General features: G+C 41.0%; 1 protein-coding gene across 3 annotated transcripts in view; it reads left to right on the top strand.

The window, feature by feature from the left end:
- DENND1B (DENN domain containing 1B) overlaps nucleotides 1-8,683 on the top strand; it is a 244,789-nt gene extending 236,106 nt beyond the window's left edge. For all 3 annotated transcript variants that reach the window (XM_073356748.1, XM_073356747.1, XM_073356749.1), the window contains one exon: nucleotides 428-8,683. In XM_073356748.1, coding sequence (XP_073212849.1) covers nucleotides 428-985 — 558 coding nt within the window. In that variant the 3' untranslated portion in view covers nucleotides 986-8,683. The remainder of the gene's footprint in view (nucleotides 1-427) is intronic.
- The last annotated feature ends 11,657 nt before the right edge of the window (nucleotides 8,684-20,340 follow it).

The raw sequence follows: 20,340 nt of genomic DNA, 5'->3' as shown, positions 1-20,340 counted from the left end.
TGGAGCTTGAAAGCTTGTCTCTTTCACCAACAAAAAATTGGTCTAATAAAAGATATTATCTCACCCACTTGTCTCTCTAATATCCTGGGACCAACACTGCCAACAGTGGCCAGGGGTCTGAATCTCAATTTCTTATCTCATAATGCAAAACCACAATTGCAACTGACACAGGCTATACCTTTGTGGTCAAGGTTGAATGGGCAATGGAGACTGAACTCTTTTGTCATTCCTAGAGGTGATCTTTAAATGTCGGGATGAGGCAGTGTCAAAAAGCTTGCATTGCAATTTCCCAGCTATGCCATTCTGTATCTAGGGAAATTCAGGGGATGTATATCCTTTCATGAAAACAGGATTTTTATTTCAGTGATGCGAGAGGAAGGGTTCTTCTTGTAAGATTAACTGTAAAAACACATGTTCTTTGTTTCAGAACAAGTCTAGTGCACCTAGTGAGAGCAACCTCGCTCTGCTCTGTAGTGGTACTAATGACCCAGTGGAGTGGAATCTTGGTCAGGATGATAGTGTTCTCCATGGGAAACAGCTCCCTCCATCACCAAGGAAGCAAGTTGATTTTAGTGACCATATGGAATCTGTCTCTGTGCTGCAGGAAGAAAACAGTGACAAAACCCTTAGTGCTGACCACGTGGATTTTCCTAAAGATTTTGTAAAGTCAGCTTCTCCAACACGATCAGTTGCACAACTTGCTTCTCTGGAATTTTCCCAAGTAGAAGACTCCTTCCATAGGAAGATAAAACCGAATGAAACACTAAGCAATACCTCAGAGGATCAGCTCCCTGTGAACCTTTGTCAACATCCATCCATTCTAATTCCTTGGCAAAAAGACGGGGATGAAGGAAAGGAAACCCCAGAAGAAAGTGGGCTTCTTCATGAAGTTGTATCATTATGTAAAGTGACCTCTGCTTTTCACCACAGTTTAAACATTTCAGAGGATAATTACTCCAGTAATAGCAGTGGAAATAAAGCATAAAGGAACTTTGAAACTATTTCCATGGGAGGTTAAAGAGAGACTACTCAGGAGTCCATGTAATACATGATAACCAAAAGATCCCAAAGGAATAATTACTTTTACGTTTTAAAATCCTTGTGTTTTGATTAGTACATGGATTTAGACATCTGCTTATATGTTTCTCAGTTAATTTGTTGGCTGTGTTTAAGTCTACAAGATGGAACTAAATATACTAATGCACTCTTAAATCAGGTACTAGTTTGTATGTATGTGGAATATACAACTGGTGCATGGTGCTTACTAATGTTCCTTTGTGCAGCAGGAAGTGTATCATCTTTGCATATATCCAGATACTGAAGGTACTGTATTAATCCTGTTGGGCATGAAATGAACAAAACAGTTTAGATTTGTCTGAAACTTACAAATATCGATGTTTGTAATGAGTTAATTGCCTTAATCATTTGGGGGAAAGGTTTATATATCTTAGAAGGTGACTTGCAAACGTTCAGAAGAGTAATAATGATTTTCCATGGCAGGTATCTGCTTGAGCAAAGGGGGAAAAGATCTTTTCTAAATTAAAGGATCTCTTGTGAATAATAGGGAGCTTGTTATAAACAGAAACTGTGGCCATGTCTTCTAGACCTTGAAAAGGTGGTGCATACTTTTTTCTTGTGAAGTGCTGAATGATAATGTGAAGTTACTTAACTTCTGTTTACAACTAAGGCACTTTAAAGACATATTATCCAGTGTCCCAATGTAGATGTTTTCATCTAGGAATTTTCAGAAAGGAAACTGTAAGTGAAATTGATAGATTTTATTGCTGTTTTTAAAATTTCTACAATTTAATAATTCTGTACTAACATTAATTTGTGCCACTGCTGAACATGACCATTTGATTTTTACAAGCCACCTTTAAAAGAAACATTAAATTATCACTTTGCTTCTTAGGAGTTTTGTTTTGTTGAGCTGTGCAGTATTTTAAAGAGCAGTGAATGAAGATTACTTATAACACTAGACATCTAAAGTAATTGGTTCAGCAATTAAGAACACAAATACCCCACCCTCATGTATACAAGAGAATCTTTTTGCAATTACAAGGAAAGGAATTAAATGGATGCTGCATGTACTATATTTAGGCATAAACATTTATCCCCTTTCGAGCACATAGCATTCCTAGAGGATATTTCAGTATTTAAAATTCAAAAAGTATTTTTTTGAGTAGAGCACATCTATTCATTCTCCTTGTCCACCCCTCTTCTTCCCCTGCCCTCTGTAGATCAGAATGAGTACATTCTGGGGTGAACCACACTAGGCCAAAAATGGCAACTTTGAATACTGTCTATTGGCATGTGTAACACAAAGCAAGGAGTAACAGGATTTGTCATTGCGAGGAATGCTCTCCCACTCTTCCTCACCAACAGCAGGAATCTTCTTCTGTGGCAAAGACAGCTTAGTGGTATCCTCAGCACAGACCAGGGAGAGCAAGTTGAAGTCAGGGGTTGAGGCAGGTTGGGCTGCAGTACTTTGGTAGTGGATCACTACACAGGTTAACACCAGTTGCCATGTTTGGGTTTACAAAAGAAGTTTCCTTTTGACTAAAGCGATTTGGCTTTTCTTTTCCCGTTTTATCACCACGAGCATCAGGCAATTGGTTATGTCAGGTGGCTCAAGGGAATTCGTGTGTGATCCCTTTAGGGAGGTTGTGGGGGGAGGGGTGGCTGTTTGATGCTCTGCCCATGAGATTTAGTGTCTAATACTATCTTGTCATTTCACATAACTTTGTTGGCAATATCCCTGGCGTTGTAAAAGAAGGTCTTGTATCCCAAACTACAGACTCTGAATAGGAGAAAAGGAGGGGGGAGGCAGATTTCAGCCACACCACTGGTGAGGATGGGCCACATTACTGGGTAATGGTATGAGGCCCCTTCACCAAAGGGCCCCGTTTTACGTGCAAGGGAAAAGGTCAGGTTGTGGACTCACAATTCATAGTATAATGACCTTGGAAAGTTTTTATAGGTGTGTTCAGTATATATTTCTGAAGAGGACCTCAGCAGCTTATTGGTGCTGAGGATGATTGTAAGATTTGCATCCTGATCTGCCTTAGGGTTTTCTGTAGTACATATCACCATAGTATCTGAGATTCAGGTGGCATCTTTATTTGTGTTATCCCAAAAAGGGGCACTTGGCAAAACTGTGTTTGAGTTACTGAGGACCAAAATTATTATTAACCCATAAACTATTAAACATTTTAGCTGGGTTATCAGATATCAAGAAATAGGAAGTGTCAGGTCTGAACAGTGTTTAGATGGGGGAGCTCCAAGGAAAACACAAGATGTTGCAGGAGGTGGTTCAGGGAGTCAGGAAGTGGCATGCTGCTTTGTTGGTCCTAAATCAGTACCCAAGTAGGTTATGCTGTGCTGTTAGGTGCGTTTAGGATAAGACAGGAAAAAGAAAAGTCCTACCAATCTCATAGCACTTCTTGTTTGATTGTTACTCTGATAACACTAGAAACATGAAATGCTCAGTTGCATTCTTATTTGTGTAACTGCATTTTGCTAACCTTAATTCCATATACCAGAGGCTGGCAGGGGAACCCGGACCCACTTGTTTTACCACGTTCCAGCTCAGGGACCTTATAACCAGCAATCCAGGTCCTCATTCCCATTCCCTGTCACTGTTTCCCCAGTCTCCTTCCTACCAAGCTTCTGTATCTTCTCTTTCCTGGTTCTCGGTTTACCACTGGAGCCTACTCTACTTCCTGTGGCTACTTCACCCCTCCTAGCCTCTTTCCAGACTCCTTACACGGCCTGCTGCTTTCAGCCTCTTGGTTTTTTAGTGCTGGCCCAGCCCTTCCCCAAGCGGGACTTCCCTCTCAGTTACCCTGGCCCTCCTTCTCTCAGGTGATGTCAAGTGACCTAATTAGCTTCTCAGGCCCTCATTAACCCAATCAGGGCTGATGTGGTGCGCGCACCCTATCATAGTAGGTGAAGTGAATTCTTGGGTAGAACTACGAGGAATCAGAATGAGATAATGTGAAAAGACATTAGGAATCTACTAGGATAATATGCGCTATGCACATTTGTAAGATGTTTAATATATATTAAATGCTTTTATATCTTATAGACTTATCAGTTTCTGTCTCGGAGAAAAAAATAAGCTTATCAGAAATTTTAGTGATGTTTACTTTTAAATCTATAAAAGCATCTTTCAGGAATGCAGCATGAGATTTAAGAATGGGGTTTTCAAAAACATCTAATGGATCAGCTTTCACTGACTTGATACAAGTTGGGCACCTGACTCCCTTAGGCACTTCAGTGGAGGAGAATTTGGAAGCCATACCAGGTTGCTAATGTCCCTTTAATGATTATTAGGAGTATAGCACTGAAAAAAATGATTTGGGAATTGTACAACATTGATGCCTTGATGGGTCATTGTTTTATAAGTAATATTCATGTATCTGATAAGTGAAATTGCTAAAGTACAAAGTTAAAAGATGGCTGGTAAAATTCAACTTTTTGAATCATTTTTTATTGCAATAGCCATGAATGTGTTAGGATTGCACACTAATGTCAAATCCTTCGCATATTGCTGATGTGATTAGTAGAATGTTTACAGTATTTTGACTATTGTGTCTTCCTTCTTTTCGAACCCTAAATACCTTAAAATATAGCCTCGTTGTTTATGTTTGATTAATTTAAATTTAGCCACATTTTTAGATCCTTTACCACTTGATATCAAAGATCTTTTTGAAAGGCTAATATTGGTGCCTTATTTAAACATACAAAATTACCAAGCATCTTCCATATCAACAACAAAAAAACCAGTTAACCATGCCAAATTTATCAAATAGAATAGCAACTCTGATATCTCCAGCCAGCGCAGTTCTACTCTGTTCTTCGCGCAGTATCAGTCTGTCTGTAGGCCACGTCTACAGTATTTTGATTGTCACAGACAGTCCCATGGTAAGAAAAAGTGTCCAAGTCAAGGATTTTACAAGTTTTCAACTATTCTCATCTGTGTGAATTCTCCCAATGCATTCTAAAGCATCAGCATTAATCTCCATCTACTGGTGAGAGCTGAACTCAGTTCAGTGAAAAAGCTCCTCAGGACTCCAGTAGAGGCACCTGTTTTGTAGCTGAATCAGTATCTTTCTGAGCTTCCTATTTTTCCCCGGTGAGGGAAATATGAGATTTGTTTATTTAACTTTGCACTCTCTTATCCATACTTAGGGACAAAGTCCTGACCTAGTCAGTTACACTGGGACTTGAATTTCAGGTCTTCCGGTTCATCTCTAATAGCTTATGCACCATGCCTCCATGATGTGAGCCATATCCCCATTCTGCTTAGGAAAAAACAAAGTGAGAGCATCAGAAGGGAGAGATGCTCTCCAGGATTCCCCTCTCTGACTTTTCCCTGTATTGTTCCATTGGGGTGATACAGCTGGGAGCCTCAACCCGTGAGCAGAGGGTTGAGCCCCCAGAACCTGTGGATCTCAGTGGGTATTCTGGAGTCCTGGGCCTTGTCTCATTCTAGCTGTTTTGCAGCATGACTCCAATGAAGCCTTTTCATCAAATCCCCCACAGGGGGAAGGATGATCTGTGGCCCCCATTATCGCCTTCCCATCTCTCCATGTATAGATCCCCAATACTGTGAAAATCCTTTACAGAAGTCCAGGGATGGACAGAACCATGGATGCAGAGCCAGTCACTGCCTTCCCTGTATGCATGTGGAGCGAGATCTGTTCAGGAGATGTTTGAGAACAGTGTGACAGTCACAGTGCCATGTTTTGGGGTAGCATCACTTCCAAAATAGCCTTGTTTTGAAGGAAGAGTGTAGTTCGAGAAGCTGTGAAATAACTGTCATGACTGAAACCTTCAGTCACGTAGCATTCTGAGAGTGATATTGCTGATTGGCTAAAGGTGGGATTTTCACAAAGTCTCAGCATTAGCTAGACTCTGCTTTCAGGGAAGTCACGGACATTTTAACATTGACTTCAATGGGAGCAGACTTAGACCAACGCTGAGCACTGTTGAAATCCTACCTATTAAATTTTTTAAAGATTTTAAAATTTGGGTTTGTGTCTCTTTCAGGCTGTAGAATGAGTTTTTCCTAACCCCATGTTATTATTCATTATATATTTCTAGGCAAAGAAATTTTAAGCCAGTTAAACTGTTTCTAATTTTGCATCCACAATTAATTGTTGGGTTCAGTTCTATAGAACAATCAGTTGTGCAACCCTCAAATCATATTGGTAGGTAAATGTCTATAATCTGTGTTATGTGCATGTAATTGATTGCAGGAGCAAAACTTCATGCAGGGAAACTAGATTCTAGGTTGAGGCCCTTTTGAAAATCTGGCCCTTTGTCTTATAAAAACTTGCATTAGTACCCCATTCAGGAGCAAGGAGCCTACGCAACTGCTGATCTATGGAAGCTTTGCCATCCATCCTCCCTGTCAATACTATTAAAAGGATAGTGTCTGTTCCAAGGGGTTTACATGGGGGTTTCTGACTTAGCAGATGTTTATTGTCACATGGGGCACCATGGGCTGACTGCCCAAAAGGAGTTAGGTGCCTAAGTCTCCAGTTTTGGGATCACTGCAATCCCCAGTATTCCTACTGAAACCCTGTAGGCACCTAAACTCACTCGGCGACTTAAGTTTTTGTAGTAAAAGTTCCCTAGGAGTCCATGTTTCTGCCTCTGAGCACACACAGTGCTTCTTCCCTGTGGGCAACCAGACACCTATTTCCTGCGTAAGCCCCAGAATGATGTACAAACCAGGAGAAAACAAGCTTTTGGCGTTGAACTTGCCTGAGGGGCCCAATCCAGTAGGCATTCTCAAAGACTGCCCACTGAATCAGGCCCCCATAGATGAGTTTTTACAGAACAGCCAGAGGAGGCGGAGGAAGACCTCTCTCGTAACTTTTCGTACAGTGGTTAGGATACTCCCCTGGGAGGTGGGAAAAGGGGTTGGAACAGGGATCTGCACCTGTCAGGTGAGTGCTCTAATCATGGGCCTGTGAGATTTTAGGGGGCTAGGGGGTTCAACCAAAACAATTTGGTGAAGTTACGCAAATTCATTAAATGTTTTGATGTCACTGAATCTGCATTTTTCACCAAAACCAGTTTAGGTTGAAAAATTTTGCCCAGCTGTAGTTGGGATGAAAAGTTCAAAGTTATGAACTATATCCCAGGCTTTACTACATGGGCTCAACGGAAGCTAGTTTTTACATTACTTAGGTCAGTTTTAACAGGATTCATATTTAGAGTCCAATAACAGTATTAGCCCTGGAACAACAGAAGTGGAATTCAAGTAAATTGACATTTGATTCTGATTGTGTAAAATGCAATTATGTTTCTGTTAAAATAAGGGAGCTACTTGGATGTGGAGGAACACGTATTGACTTTCAAAAAATTACTGGATTTTGTGCAATATTTTTCCTTTTCTCTTTTTAAAGTAATTTAGTTCCAGCAAATATGCACATCTGCTTTTCAAGCCGATCCTTGAGATCATATTTTTTGGAACTGTATAAAATTACTTGTAGCATTTAATATGGTTGTATGATAAAAACATAAACAGTAAACGTTGTCACCAGGCAAATGTGCATCTCCAAATGTGACTGAAAATGATTGTGGTTGTCATGTTATTGCATACTATAGTAATAAACATGGTTTCAGCAATGATTAATATACAAGTACTCAAAAGTAATAATCCCTATATTCTACTCACAGTATGTTACAAGAACATAGTGGGAGTAATTTCTGTTTATACATTTAGAACTTCTGATGCTTAGTTTATCTCTTGATTTTTTTTAACAAGTTAAGCGTCTCTTATTAATACAATCAATTCTAGATAATAATTTATGGTGGTGACTGTATGTATATCCAGAATCTAGTTTGTGGCAGCCCTAATTGTGATAAATCATTGCTTAAATCAATTGTTGCAAGTACCTTTTAATTTTTTGTAAATTAAATTATGTATTGATGTACATTTTGTTGTAACCTTCAAGCTTCTGTCAAGAACTGGTTTAAATTAATTTACTTGAATGGAGCGATAAAGCACTATGGAATAGTTAGTTTTGGATGCAACACACAAACAAGCATATATTGTGTTAATTCACCATTTTGTTCAGAAGATAAGTAAAAATGTTTCATTTGGTCAAGGAAATAACTGTTTTTTTTAATCTGTGTCTGAAAGAGAGAAGGAGAGAGCATCAGCATTGAACAGAGAGTAATAACCTATCCTGGCATTATTCCAGAACTTTTTTTTCAGAGCTTTTTTTAGCCATCTTTGGGAAAAGTTTTTATAAAGCTCTTATGGGCCAGTAGGGACATCTTTAATTACCTACAGGAAAGACATGAAGTACAGGATGTTTTGAGATGTAATGCTTTTATTGATCCTTTCAATAATCACAGAGGTTTTTAAATAAATTAACACTGTGTTCTAACATGTTTATAAATAGAATCAGTCACTGGCTTTTATTAAAACTGCCACCAAATTTAGGACTTTACTCTGTGCTGTTGCACACTTTAGCCTACAGTATGAAGTCATCTCCAGAATTACAGACCAGACCTTAGACTACTACCAGTAGCACACTGTGTATGTACTATAAATTGTGTTTTTTCCAAGTTACAGTGTCAGTGCAAAGTTTTTTGTGAACTCCACATTACCATGAAGTGCCCCACATTGTGTTGTAAAATAAAATTTACCAAAATCAAAGCCATTGTGGTGTGCAGGTTTTTGTTTGATGTAGTGATCTGATTTACCTCTTTCATGCAAAACGATGTGAGATTATCTTTTTCCAGCAGAAGTGTAGTTTACAGCAACATGGTGATGTTGTTACGCTATGAGCTTTTCACAACCCGCTGGATGACCATTTCAGCTTCTCCATTTTGGAGACGCTAATCAAGTGTTTATTATTAATAATTAGCTTTATATAATGCATCTTCAAAGTGTATAAATATTAACTATCACAATGTCCTGTGAGATAGACAGTTGATAGGCACATTATCCCCAAGCTAGACTCAGAAATGTTACATGATTTGATCGAGCCTACGCAGAGAGAGCCAGCAGCAAAGCAGGCATTACAACTCAGTAGTTCCTAGCTCCTAGCCCCAGGTTCAGACGACTACATTATACAGCCCCCTCAAATATTGGAAAACCAGAAAACATTCAGTTTCAGTTCTGTCACACATCCCTTCAAAAACATCAGTGTTTCAACAAAGCAAACCACAACCAGAAAGAAATCCCAGGAAATACACAGTTATGGTAGCACTACCCAGACAAACGTAACTCTGCCTGCTTTGGGATGCTAACATATGTAGACATGATAGCTAGCAAGAGATGTTAAGAATAACAAGAAGGGTTTCTTCAGGTATGTTAGCAACAAGAAGAAAGTCAAGGAAAGTGTGGGCCCCTTACTGAATGAGGGAGGCAACCTAGTGACGGAGGATGTGGAAAAAGCTAATGTACTCAATGCTTTTTTTGCCTCTGTCTTCACGAACAAGGTCAGTTCCCAGACTACTGCACTGGGCAGCACAGCATGGGGAGGAGGTGATCAGCCCTCTGTGAAGAAAGAAGTGGTTTGGGACTATTTAGAAAATCTGTGCGAGCACAAGTCCATGGGGCCGGACGAGTTGCATCCAAGAGTGCTAAAGGAGTTGGCGGATGTGATTGCAGAGCCATTGGCCATTATCTTTGAAAACTCATGGCGATCGGGGGAAGTCCCGGACGACTGGAAAAAGGCTAATGTAGTGCCCATCTTTAAAAAAGGGAAGAAGGAGGATCCGGGGAACTACAGGCCGGTCAGCCTCACCTCAGTCCCTGGAAAAATCATGGAGCAGGTCCTCAAGGAATCAATTCTGAAGCACTTAGAGGAGAGGAAAGTGATCAGGAACAGTCAGCATGGATTCACCAAGGGCAAGTCATGCCTGACTAATCTAATTGCCTTCTATGATGAGATAACTGGCTCTGTGGATGAGGGAAAAGCAGTGCATGTGTTGTTCCTTGACTTTAGCAAAGCTTTTGACATGGTCTCCCACAGTATTCATGCCACTAAGTTAAAGAAATATGGGCTGGATGAATGGACTAGAAGATGGATAGAAAGTTGGCTAGATTGTCGGGCTCAACGGGTAGTCATCAATGGCTCCACGTCTAGTTGGCAGGCGGTATCAAGTGGAGTGCCCCAAGGGTCGGTCCTCGGGCCGGTTTTGTTCAATATCTTCATTAATGATCTGGCGGATGGTGTGGATTGCGCCCTCAGCAAGTTTGCAGATGACACTAAACTGGGAGGAGAGGTAGATACGCTGGAGGGTAGGGATAGAGGGCCCTAGACAAATTAGAGGATTGGGACAAAAGAAATCTGATGAGGTTCAACAAGGACAACTTAGGACGGAAGAATCCCATGCACTGCTACAGACTAGGGACCGAATGGCTAGGCAGCAGTTCTGCAGAAAAGGACCTAGGGGTTACAGTGGACGAGAAGCTGGATATGAGTCAATAGTGTGCCCTTGTTGCCAAGAAGGCTAACAGCATTTTGGGATGTATAAGTAGCGGCATTGCCAGCAGATCGAGGGACGTGATCTTTCCCCTCTATTCGGCATTGGTGAGGCCTCATCTGGAGTACTGTGTCCAGTTTTGGGCCCCACACTACAAGAAGGATGTGGAAAAATTGGAAAACGTCCAGCGGAGGGCAACAAAAATGATTAGGGGTCTGGAACACATGAGTTATGAGGAGAGGCTGAGGGAACTGGGATTGTTGAGTCTGCGGAAGAGAAGAATGAGGGGGGATTTGATAGCTGCTTTCAACTACCTGAAAGGGAGTTCCAAAGAGGATGGATTCTCAGTGGTGGCAGATGACAGAATGAGGACTAATGGTCTCAAGTTGCAGTGGGGGAGGTTTAGGTTGGATATTAGGAAAACCCTCTTCACTAGGAGGGTGGTGAAACACTGGAATGTGTTACCTAGGGAGGTGGTGGAACCTCCTTCCTTAGATTTTTTAAGGTCAGGCTTGACAAAGCCCTGGCTAGGATGATTTAGTTGGGGATTGGTCCTGCTTTGAGCAGGGGGTTGGACTAGATGACCTCCAGAGGTCCCTTCAACCCTGATATTCTATGATTCTATGATAGCTCTTTATCTAATGCTTCTTGGGAAATTAGATGTCCCATTTCCTCAGTGTGCTCTTTCTTAGAATTAAATTTATAATAATAATAAGGGCTGGGCTTTTCTAAGGAGCCTAACACAGTTTGGTGCACAGATCTCATAGAATTCCAATGGATTTGGGGCCCAAACTCCCTTAGGCCCCTTTGAAAATCCCAGCCAATTATAACCAGTGTTTATATAGCATTTTTCATCTGTAGATCTCCAAGCACTTTACAGAAGAAGCAGTTTGCAAAGGAAGCAAACATTTTCCCCATTTTGCAGATGGGGAAACTGAGGTACTAAAAAGTGTAGTTACTTATCAAAGGTCACATAGCAGGCCAGTGTCACAGCCAATAGAACCCAAGTCTTCTGAATCCACCCAGTCCAGTGGGATCACGCTGTCCACTACAAAGTGTAAAGACCTCAAAGGCAGCTCTTTCCAGCCATTAGTCACTTTCTATATAGCAGGATACAGAGCAATGAGAGAAAATCCCTCAGTCCCCCAAACACCATAACATGAGGTGCTTGCACAGTTGTGGCTCAGCCTCTCATAGGATCTAACCTCCCTGAGCCAGTTCATGTAGAATTACAACCAGAATCCACACAGGCAGTGTGACACAAAATGGCCACACAGCAGAATCTGATCAGTGATTTAAACAATGATTCCTTTGTCTGAACTGGAAAAGAATGCCAAAAGTATTTTGCTGTGTTATACAAACAAAACATACAGACCACCAGATCATTGTTGATACCATTGATCATCAGTCAATTTTTTAAAAGTTACATCCATGTATTCATCTCTTAATACAGTCGGTTACAACAACAAAATCTTTGTCATCTGTCCAAGTTGTGATGCAACAGAAGACACAATGAAAATGAACAGCGACAGGGAGTCCTGTGGCACCTTATAGACTACTTTGCCGCTTTTACAGATCCAGACTAACACGGCTACCCCTCTGATAATGAAAATGAAAACAATCTAGCTGTGAGACTCGGAGTACCTTTCCCAGACCTGAAGAAGAACTCTGTGGAGCTCGAAAGTTTGTCTCTCTCACCAGCAGAAATTGGTCCAATGAAAGATATTACCTCACACATTTTGTCTCTTGAATTACTCCTGTCAGAATTGTAGTGACATTGTCACCACAAGCAGACAGTTGCTTCTTGGATGCAGTGTGAGAGAGCAAAGTACTCATCCAAGTATGAAAATAGCTTAATATAATTAACAATTGATTCATTGGTTTTCTTTCAGCTTCAGCTTGCCCATTTGCTTTACAGTGTAGGTGCAATTGAACCCCTTAAATGTTGCAATTACTGGTTATTTCCTATAGTAAGTATAGAGGAGTACAGGGGATACAGCGGATAGTGAAGCAGCCTCATCTTTTGACCTTAAAGTGGCAGATTTTAAAGCAGCAGCACTATAGGGCTACTCTAATCCTGTCAAGAAAAATTATGTCAAACATTTGTGGAAAGAAGAATTTTTCAGAGTGCTTTGGTAAAACAGTCAGATGGGACACACCAGGTAATATCCAGGTTGGTACATTATTAAGAATTGTGGTTTATTAGGAAAAAATGTAACTCAAAATTCAGTCATTTTGTGGCATTGCTTAGGTATGGAGGTCATGAAATCGCTATTCATTAATGGCCACCATATCATGTGTGTGCTCCTTAAGCAGCTGAGAACATTGCTATTGCAACATACACATATACAATGCTGCTGCAACCATACGTGAATGACAGGCAAAGCATTTCATTTTCTTTCCAGAACACCCAGTGCCTGAACCCTCATGATCCCAAAAGAAAAAGTAACTTTTATCAAATGCAGGGATTTAGATTTGTATTTGATGTGACAAGTCCTAACAACAATAGAAACAAAAGCAATGCCTCAAGTTATGATGTGGGTCTGTTGGTATCCAGTAAAAGCAAAGGGGAGTGAGTTTGTGGTTTTTCATCAATCAGAAAAAATGCTGACAGCTTCTTTCTTAAACTTTAAAACCCTGAAGGTTGTCAATCCTGTTACAAATTGTGCATGAAATATAAACAAGGGCTAGTGCTAAAAATAAAGGTTAGGGACTACATTTGAAATATAGACTATCATTGACTTAACACCCTCTCCTTTAAGTTTCCTCTTATAGTATAAGGGCCAAATTCTCAGCTGGTGTATATTGGCATTGCTCCATTGGCTTTCTTCATGAGGTCTATAAATCCTACTTCTCCCCTCAAATAACTGTGAATAGATGATAAAACAGAAATGAGGGTTATAGGAAACCCTAAACTTCACTGCAAATTGCAAATTGCTTCCTTTCTGCCATATTATCAGTTCTTATTTGTTAAGTACTGTTGATGGGCTCAGTGCTGTGGAAGACATAATTAAAGATGGCTCCTGTCCTGTAGTGCTCACAGTATTAAACTTCCCCTCCCCACAAAACACAGGGCTTGTCTGCAGGGGGAAGCATTATCAGTTATACCAGTGTAACCTCTCCATGTGGACACTTGTATTCTGGTATAAGAGCGCCTTTTTGTGGTTTAGCTTAGACCCCTTCCCAAGAAATATAAGCTAACAGAAAAGAGACCATCTCATACCTGAGTAAGAGTGTCCCCATGTGGGCTATACTAGTATAACCACCATGGTGTAATGCATAACTTGAGTTATGCTGAAAAAACTTCCCCATGTAGACAAGGCCTCAGATCACAAGAAGTTGCTGGGAGATCCAGAGAAAGGTGTTAGTTTTTTGGTTGTTTTTGTTTTTTGTTTTTCTTCCTTCCAGTTTCCTGGGGTGGAGAAAGCATTAGGCTGACATGGCTCAGCGTTCTGGGGCCTCTCAGAGGAAGTTTTTAGCAGTGGTTTGGACTGATGGGCAGCTGCTCTTGCTGGAGGTAGTTCCAAGTACAGGAGGCAGCATGGAAGAAGGGGCAGAGATGAGGGATAGGAGGAGGACATCATGGTGACTTTAACATCACTGGCAGAGCGAAGAAGATGAGGGAAAACTCAGATCCACGTTGTAGATTGGGGTGCTTTTGCAGAGCTTTGAAGATGGGCAAAGGGAAGCCAACAGAGGGAATTGAAGGAAGATGTGTTGTCAATTTAGACTGCAAGCTCTCCAGGTTTGTCTGTTTAAAGACTAGTACACTGATGGTGGTAGGGAAATAAAAACCATTGGGGACCAAATAATGGCTGCTCTGGGCAGGGGGACTGCACAGGGGTTTCCACCAATAATAGTGCTGCTGCTTGCATTCCCAGTGCTCAAAGGGATGCCGGGTGCTGCTGCTATCAGCACTGGACAGCTCAAGGTCATAGGCCAAAACGTTTCAGAATGGCTCCTGACTCGGGGAGCTCTCCTTTCGGGTCTCCATCTTTAGATTCTCTGGGCCTGATTTTCACTGGTGCTGAGTGCTGTTAATGAGTTCAACTGGAATTTTGAGTGCTCATCATCTGAGACTTAGGTGGGCCCAAGATATCTTGAGATGGGTTCTAAAAATCAGAGGTCACTGTTAACTTTTGTCCACTACTTTTCCCTTCCTTCCCTCATGCACCCCTCTTCATCTCAGCTTGGGCTCTGAGAACCATAATATAACTCCTAATATCAGCAATTTCTTTTATTCAGCACTAACCTGTTCCCTGTCATGAGGATAACCTATTAATATAATACAACCTGTTTAGCATTGTGGAAGATTGTGTTTTAAACGTTCACCTGAATAAAACATACGAACAGCTGACATTCAGTCTGCTCCCAGAATAGGCGACATGCTTATTTAATGATTCTGAAAATGTTAAAATGGCGAGCTTGAAATTCAAATGTCATTTTAAAATATTTGTATTTAACTTCACTGAGTCAGTCCTTTGCTATCTCTCCCTCTGGCATATTCAAATCGGGGGTTAGGGCAGCAGTCTGACACTACGGATACTTTGAACAATGTATTGAGCAATGTTGGCATTTCAGTCTAATTAGTTACAGCCTATTTTGTGACTTGTCTTTGGTCCTTTTGGTTGCTGGCCAAGTATTTTTTATATCTTTTTTGTATACTCCTCATTGTCTCATTTTGAATGTCAACAGACCAGTATTTGTGTAACTGTTTTTTGTTTTTTTTTCTTTGTCTTCTCTCCACTCCGATCTGTGTCAGGAAGTCTGACTCAGCAGTTCTATGTCTCAGCCCCACCGTTGGAGAAAAATACAGCTCAGGATTGATTGGCATGCACAACACAGTTTGGTAAATCCACATCTTCTGCGGGACCATCTATTTTTCTTTCTAGTGTTTAACAGCCATTGTTTTTCCTGAAAGTAGTGTTTTCCTGGGCTGGTTAAATCAGCTTTAGGCTACATTACATCAGTGCTACAATGCAGCTGTATCAAGAGCTGGATCTGAATTATGCTTGTCAGGCCCAGCTCTAATTTAAACAGACTAATGTAGATTCCATCTCTGGCATCTGATGGGAAGGGTAGGTAGGTATATTGAGCTAAAGCCCTCACACAGATCACTGGCTGAAAGGATATTCTGGGAGAGGGAGCACCTGACTAGTTTACCTGGAAATCGGGAGGTATGGGGGAGGGACATTAAAGGTGAAAAGGTGAGCACCACCCTGCGAATTTACTGTTAATGTTCTCAAATTGACACACCTAGGCACTGAGTAACACATTTTCATCTGTGAGGTCAATGAGGCAACAACAAATGAGGGGCAACATCCAGCAGTTGAGAGAGAAAAGGAAGGGCAAATATGTTCATAACATTTCTGTTTCAGATTCTGTTTGACTGTCATGGTTTTCAATGTGGTTCACTCAATGGTTCTCTGATCACTTGGACATTGTGTCCAATTCTTGAAATGTCTGTCTTGCTAGATTTGGCACCAGTACTTTAGGCAGCCTCAAGAGGGTTGTTGGAAAGTCTTGTATTTTCTGCCCTTAGGTGGGATGTGTCATGCCCTAACCTTTCTAGTCTTGACTGAGGGCAGCAGAAAGGGTGGCCCATCACTGCTGGGTGCACACAGACTTGCAGCTTTGGGTGGTGTTTCTGCACAGTAAGGAGAAGCTTGCAGGCAAAGCAGTTTCTAGTAGTTTAAGCTCATTTTCACTATGGCAAAAATGTATCAACAAATCCCATTAATTTTCTTCCACATAAGCTCGCACTTTGCCAATTTGACTGTGATCGTGAAGTTGGCTATTGACTGACATTCTGTGTACTACTGTGCAGTGACATGGGTGCGCAGCACACATTAAACCAATGATTGTAGGGGACATAAAGTTGATGTTTAACCTGTGAGTCCTTCACGCTGCAACCACATATGCACTGCAAACAAGCTGTAGATGTATATTCATGCAGATGAAAATGTCATTGTGGGAGGGTTAGAAAGTACTGTCATCCAAACAACTTGATGAACCAGTGCAAATTTTCTGTCCTTTAGGTTTGCACTCCTCCTTCGAAACCTATTTTGCTGACAGCGTTTTCATATTTCTGCAGAAAAGTAAAATTCAGCACAGGTGCGAAATGAAACTAGGTGGGTTTAAATTGGAAACACACACTTTTGTCATCACTATTTATTACAATACATGCCAATGAAAATTGCACTTCTGGTGAAACTACAGGTGAAATTTGAAAGGTCATACACACTACTGAGCTAAGAAAAATGTCACACTTTGAACAGTACCATGAAGAGCACAAAACCAGATGAATGCCTGCGTAGTTTGTTATGATCAAAAGGAGGATTTAAAGTTTTGGAAATGTCAATCTTACTGTTCTTAGACAATGTTGGATGAATGTAATTGCTTTGCCAAACAATGTTAAGGAAAATACTTGCAAGATAATAAAAACAGGAATAAAAAACAACTTTTGTGAAACCAAGTTGAAATGTAACCCAAAATGGTTTGGATTGGTTAGAGTATAAAAACCCAATAATTTTTTATTCCAGAAATAACATTTAAAGGGAATCCGCAGGAAGCCATCTCACCAATGAAATGAGAATGCGTATTCTGGTCTTTGGGATTCCCACCTCTGCCTTGATTCATAATTTAAACTCTGCAATAGGCCTTGGCGCTTCATGGCATCCATCATAGCTGGAGGTTAGGTTAGAACATGATTTTATTGGGGTGCATGGGGTATTGCCTATTTTTCACATCAAATGCATGTGGACAATTTAAACAAGACCTTACTCTGCTCCGAAGAAATACACACCAGATGTATCTTTTATAAATGTTACATTTTGCAGCATCTTGACACATGCCAGTAGGTTGAAGGCTGTGCATGCTCCATTGGGGCATGAAAGCCCCTTTCGTGCACTCAACTGTGATGTTTTGTAATAGGCAAAAATTTTAGTTTTGTCAACGACTCAGTGTTTACTTTATTGACTTACACTGCGCGATCTGATGTTCTTATTTGAATCATATACAGAAGTGTCAGGTTTTGTTATTTGCAAGGCAATCAGATAAAATAGGGAAAAGGAACATTGCCAGCATCCTATGATTCCTGGGGCTCTGCATTTGCAGCTGCAATGCTTGTCCTGAAAAGAGTGGGTTCCCAGCTCAGGGCTTAAATGAGTAAAATGCAATGAAGAATTTTTCAGTTGCTCTGCTAGCTGGGGAAAGAGAATAGGGTAGAAGTTTTCAGCTATAGGTTTCTTGTGCTTGTCTCACTCATCTCCTTAAGTTGCATCAATCACCACCACCTTTTTTATTTAAGTTGTCATATGTATTATGTCCATCATCTGGGTGTTTATAAAAATGAACAGTTAACATTGATTGCTAACTGGCTACTAAACCGGTGTGTCTCACTGTCACATGTGCACTCACACTCTGATACTAACAATAAATACTAGCTCAGCTATTGAACAACAGGCCGGATGAACCAGATGGATCTTGCATCCTAAAAGGTTATTAGACCTGGATTCTGCCAGACCTCAAAGGGGTGTGGCTTCCAGATCTACGGACACTCTGCTGAGAATGGCCTGCCACAGCTGGAAAACTGAAGTGGAGTTTCTTGAATGGCAGAGTAGCCTGTTAACATAAGTCACATAACACAGCAATTTCTCAGGTAAAATAACACTTTATTGAACGGTGAAAGAATCCTTGAGAATTACTCTTTCAGGGTTTCTTGGCAACACAGTAAAATGTTTCCTTTATTTTCTTATCATTTCACCTTTCACAGTGCTACTTTAAGGCAAGGCAGTGTTTTCTTTTTATTTAAAGTTCACTGCGGTGAATCCTCATCATTTGTGTTACTTTGAGAAGATCAGAATCCCTTCGCATTCAGTTACTAGTATGATGGCGTAGTTTGGTTTTAAGTTATGGTGATTTAATTCAGCTTGCAACTTGTCCTGACATCCAGGATTAAATAAGTAGTGACTCGAAACACTGAAAGTATTCATTGTCCAACACAGAGTTAAGATTGACCAGCAGCGGCTTGTACCCTTCCAGAGTGTTGATTGCACCAATACTTGAAACTCTGAAAACCAGGAAATACAGAGTTAAGGTACACTCCAGCTCTGCCCTGAAAATCTACCTCTACTCCGTGTGTTAGCCAGGGCTGCCATTTACTAAGCAGACATGAGGATTGACTAAATGTGCCACTTTATGTGGTATGTTGTCCCACAGAACTATATTCTATAATTCGTCTGCATGCGCTGCATCTGCCCTTCACTGTCCTAGGGACTGGTGCAGGGATGACCTGTTGCGATAGGAGGAAAGGTGCATCTACACTCAAAGGGATTGCAGATGGCTTATTTCTGTGCTGAGTTACGTAGGTTGTGTTTCTAGAGGACCAAAGTAATCTGTTTGTGATGTGGGAATTTGTAACCGTCTGATAGCATATAGGACCGTGCACTGCAGGTTAGAGATGATATTTCAGAGGGAAACCTTGGAACATGGGGTGGTAACATCTGACAACCCTCATGTGGTTTATGCAAAGTAGATGCAGGCGTTGAGGATAGGTCAGGCACAACCAGCTGACGTTCAAATTTTCCTTAGTGAGGACACAGTATGACAGTTTCTCCTATTGTTCCATAACATCCATCTGGTGGGTGGGTTGGGGCATCACTCAAGGAGGGCAGAGTTAAGGCTGTGAGGCAGGGCTGGTGTGTACCTGAACTCTGCACCATCACAGAGTGTGCTGGGAATCACAGCCACTGCAACCCTTTTTTAAGAGTGCCGCTTGCATTTCCCAGAGAGGGAAACGTAACCCAGCCTCTCCCTTGGGGAAGTTAATGCCACTGCAGGCTGAAAATGTTCAGTGGGTTCCTAGTAGTTCCAGCTGGCTACTTGGTTTGAGGCAATGGGTCTGCTGCCTCCTGAGGCTCCTGGCCCTCCAGGAGAAATCAGCAGAGACCAGTAGACACCAGATGAAGGATTGGAATGTCTCCTAAGGCTGTGAAATGTGCTCATCTCTTCCTCCGGGACAAAAGTGGGTGTGGAACTCTTGCCGTTAAGCACCTGCACAGGACCAAGAAGAGTTGGCCCCAATTATCTCTATTTGACCTACTCTCCAATTCCACACTTAGTGTGAGTAACAACAGGAGTAGGAAACAGGAAACAACACAGGAAAGACCAAAGTCAATTAGGAAATGGAGATCTAGATTCTCAACCGATGTAAATCAGCATAATTTCATGGACTCCAATGGAACTTTGCTCATTTCCACCACCTGATCACCTGGTCTTAAATATTTTCCCTTAAACACATATAATGCAACCTCTCAGCATGAACATATTACCAAAGACATGTAGGCAGCAGGAGACTGATGCAGACAGCCCCAGATCCCAGCTACAAAGCACTTTCATATGATTTCCGTAGATGGTAAATGTTTATGGATCACTTGGTTCCAAACGGAATATTTCTTGATTTTTGAGCAGCAAATACGGTTCTGGCCTGGGGTTAATTTTATTTTTAAATGTCTGATCACATAGTCCCACAGAACAAAACAAAAACATGGGCAGTTCTTGTGCATGATTTGCCACAGTCCCTATTTGTTTGCCATTTCTGTATTTTAAGGCTGCACATAGAAATAATAACATTATGTACCACCCATGCTATAAAATTATATTCGCAGAGAGAATTGAGTTAATTTTACATTTAAAAAAATGCAGAAGGCACATACTGTCATAATGTATAATTCTATTAAATCTTGTATCCTGGCCAGGTTCCAGATGGGATAATTAGATGCTGCCTAGTTTAAATCTCCATGGAGTTTCACTGGAATGCAGGCCTCACTATCTCTTCCTATCCTACACTACTGGATAGTGGTATGTGCTCTTTAATAG

This window comes from Lepidochelys kempii, chromosome 8, assembly GCF_965140265.1.
Source record: "Lepidochelys kempii isolate rLepKem1 chromosome 8, rLepKem1.hap2, whole genome shotgun sequence".
NCBI classification, from domain to species: domain Eukaryota; kingdom Metazoa; phylum Chordata; order Testudines; family Cheloniidae; genus Lepidochelys; species Lepidochelys kempii.
This window is presented reverse-complemented; position numbering and strand designations above follow the sequence as displayed.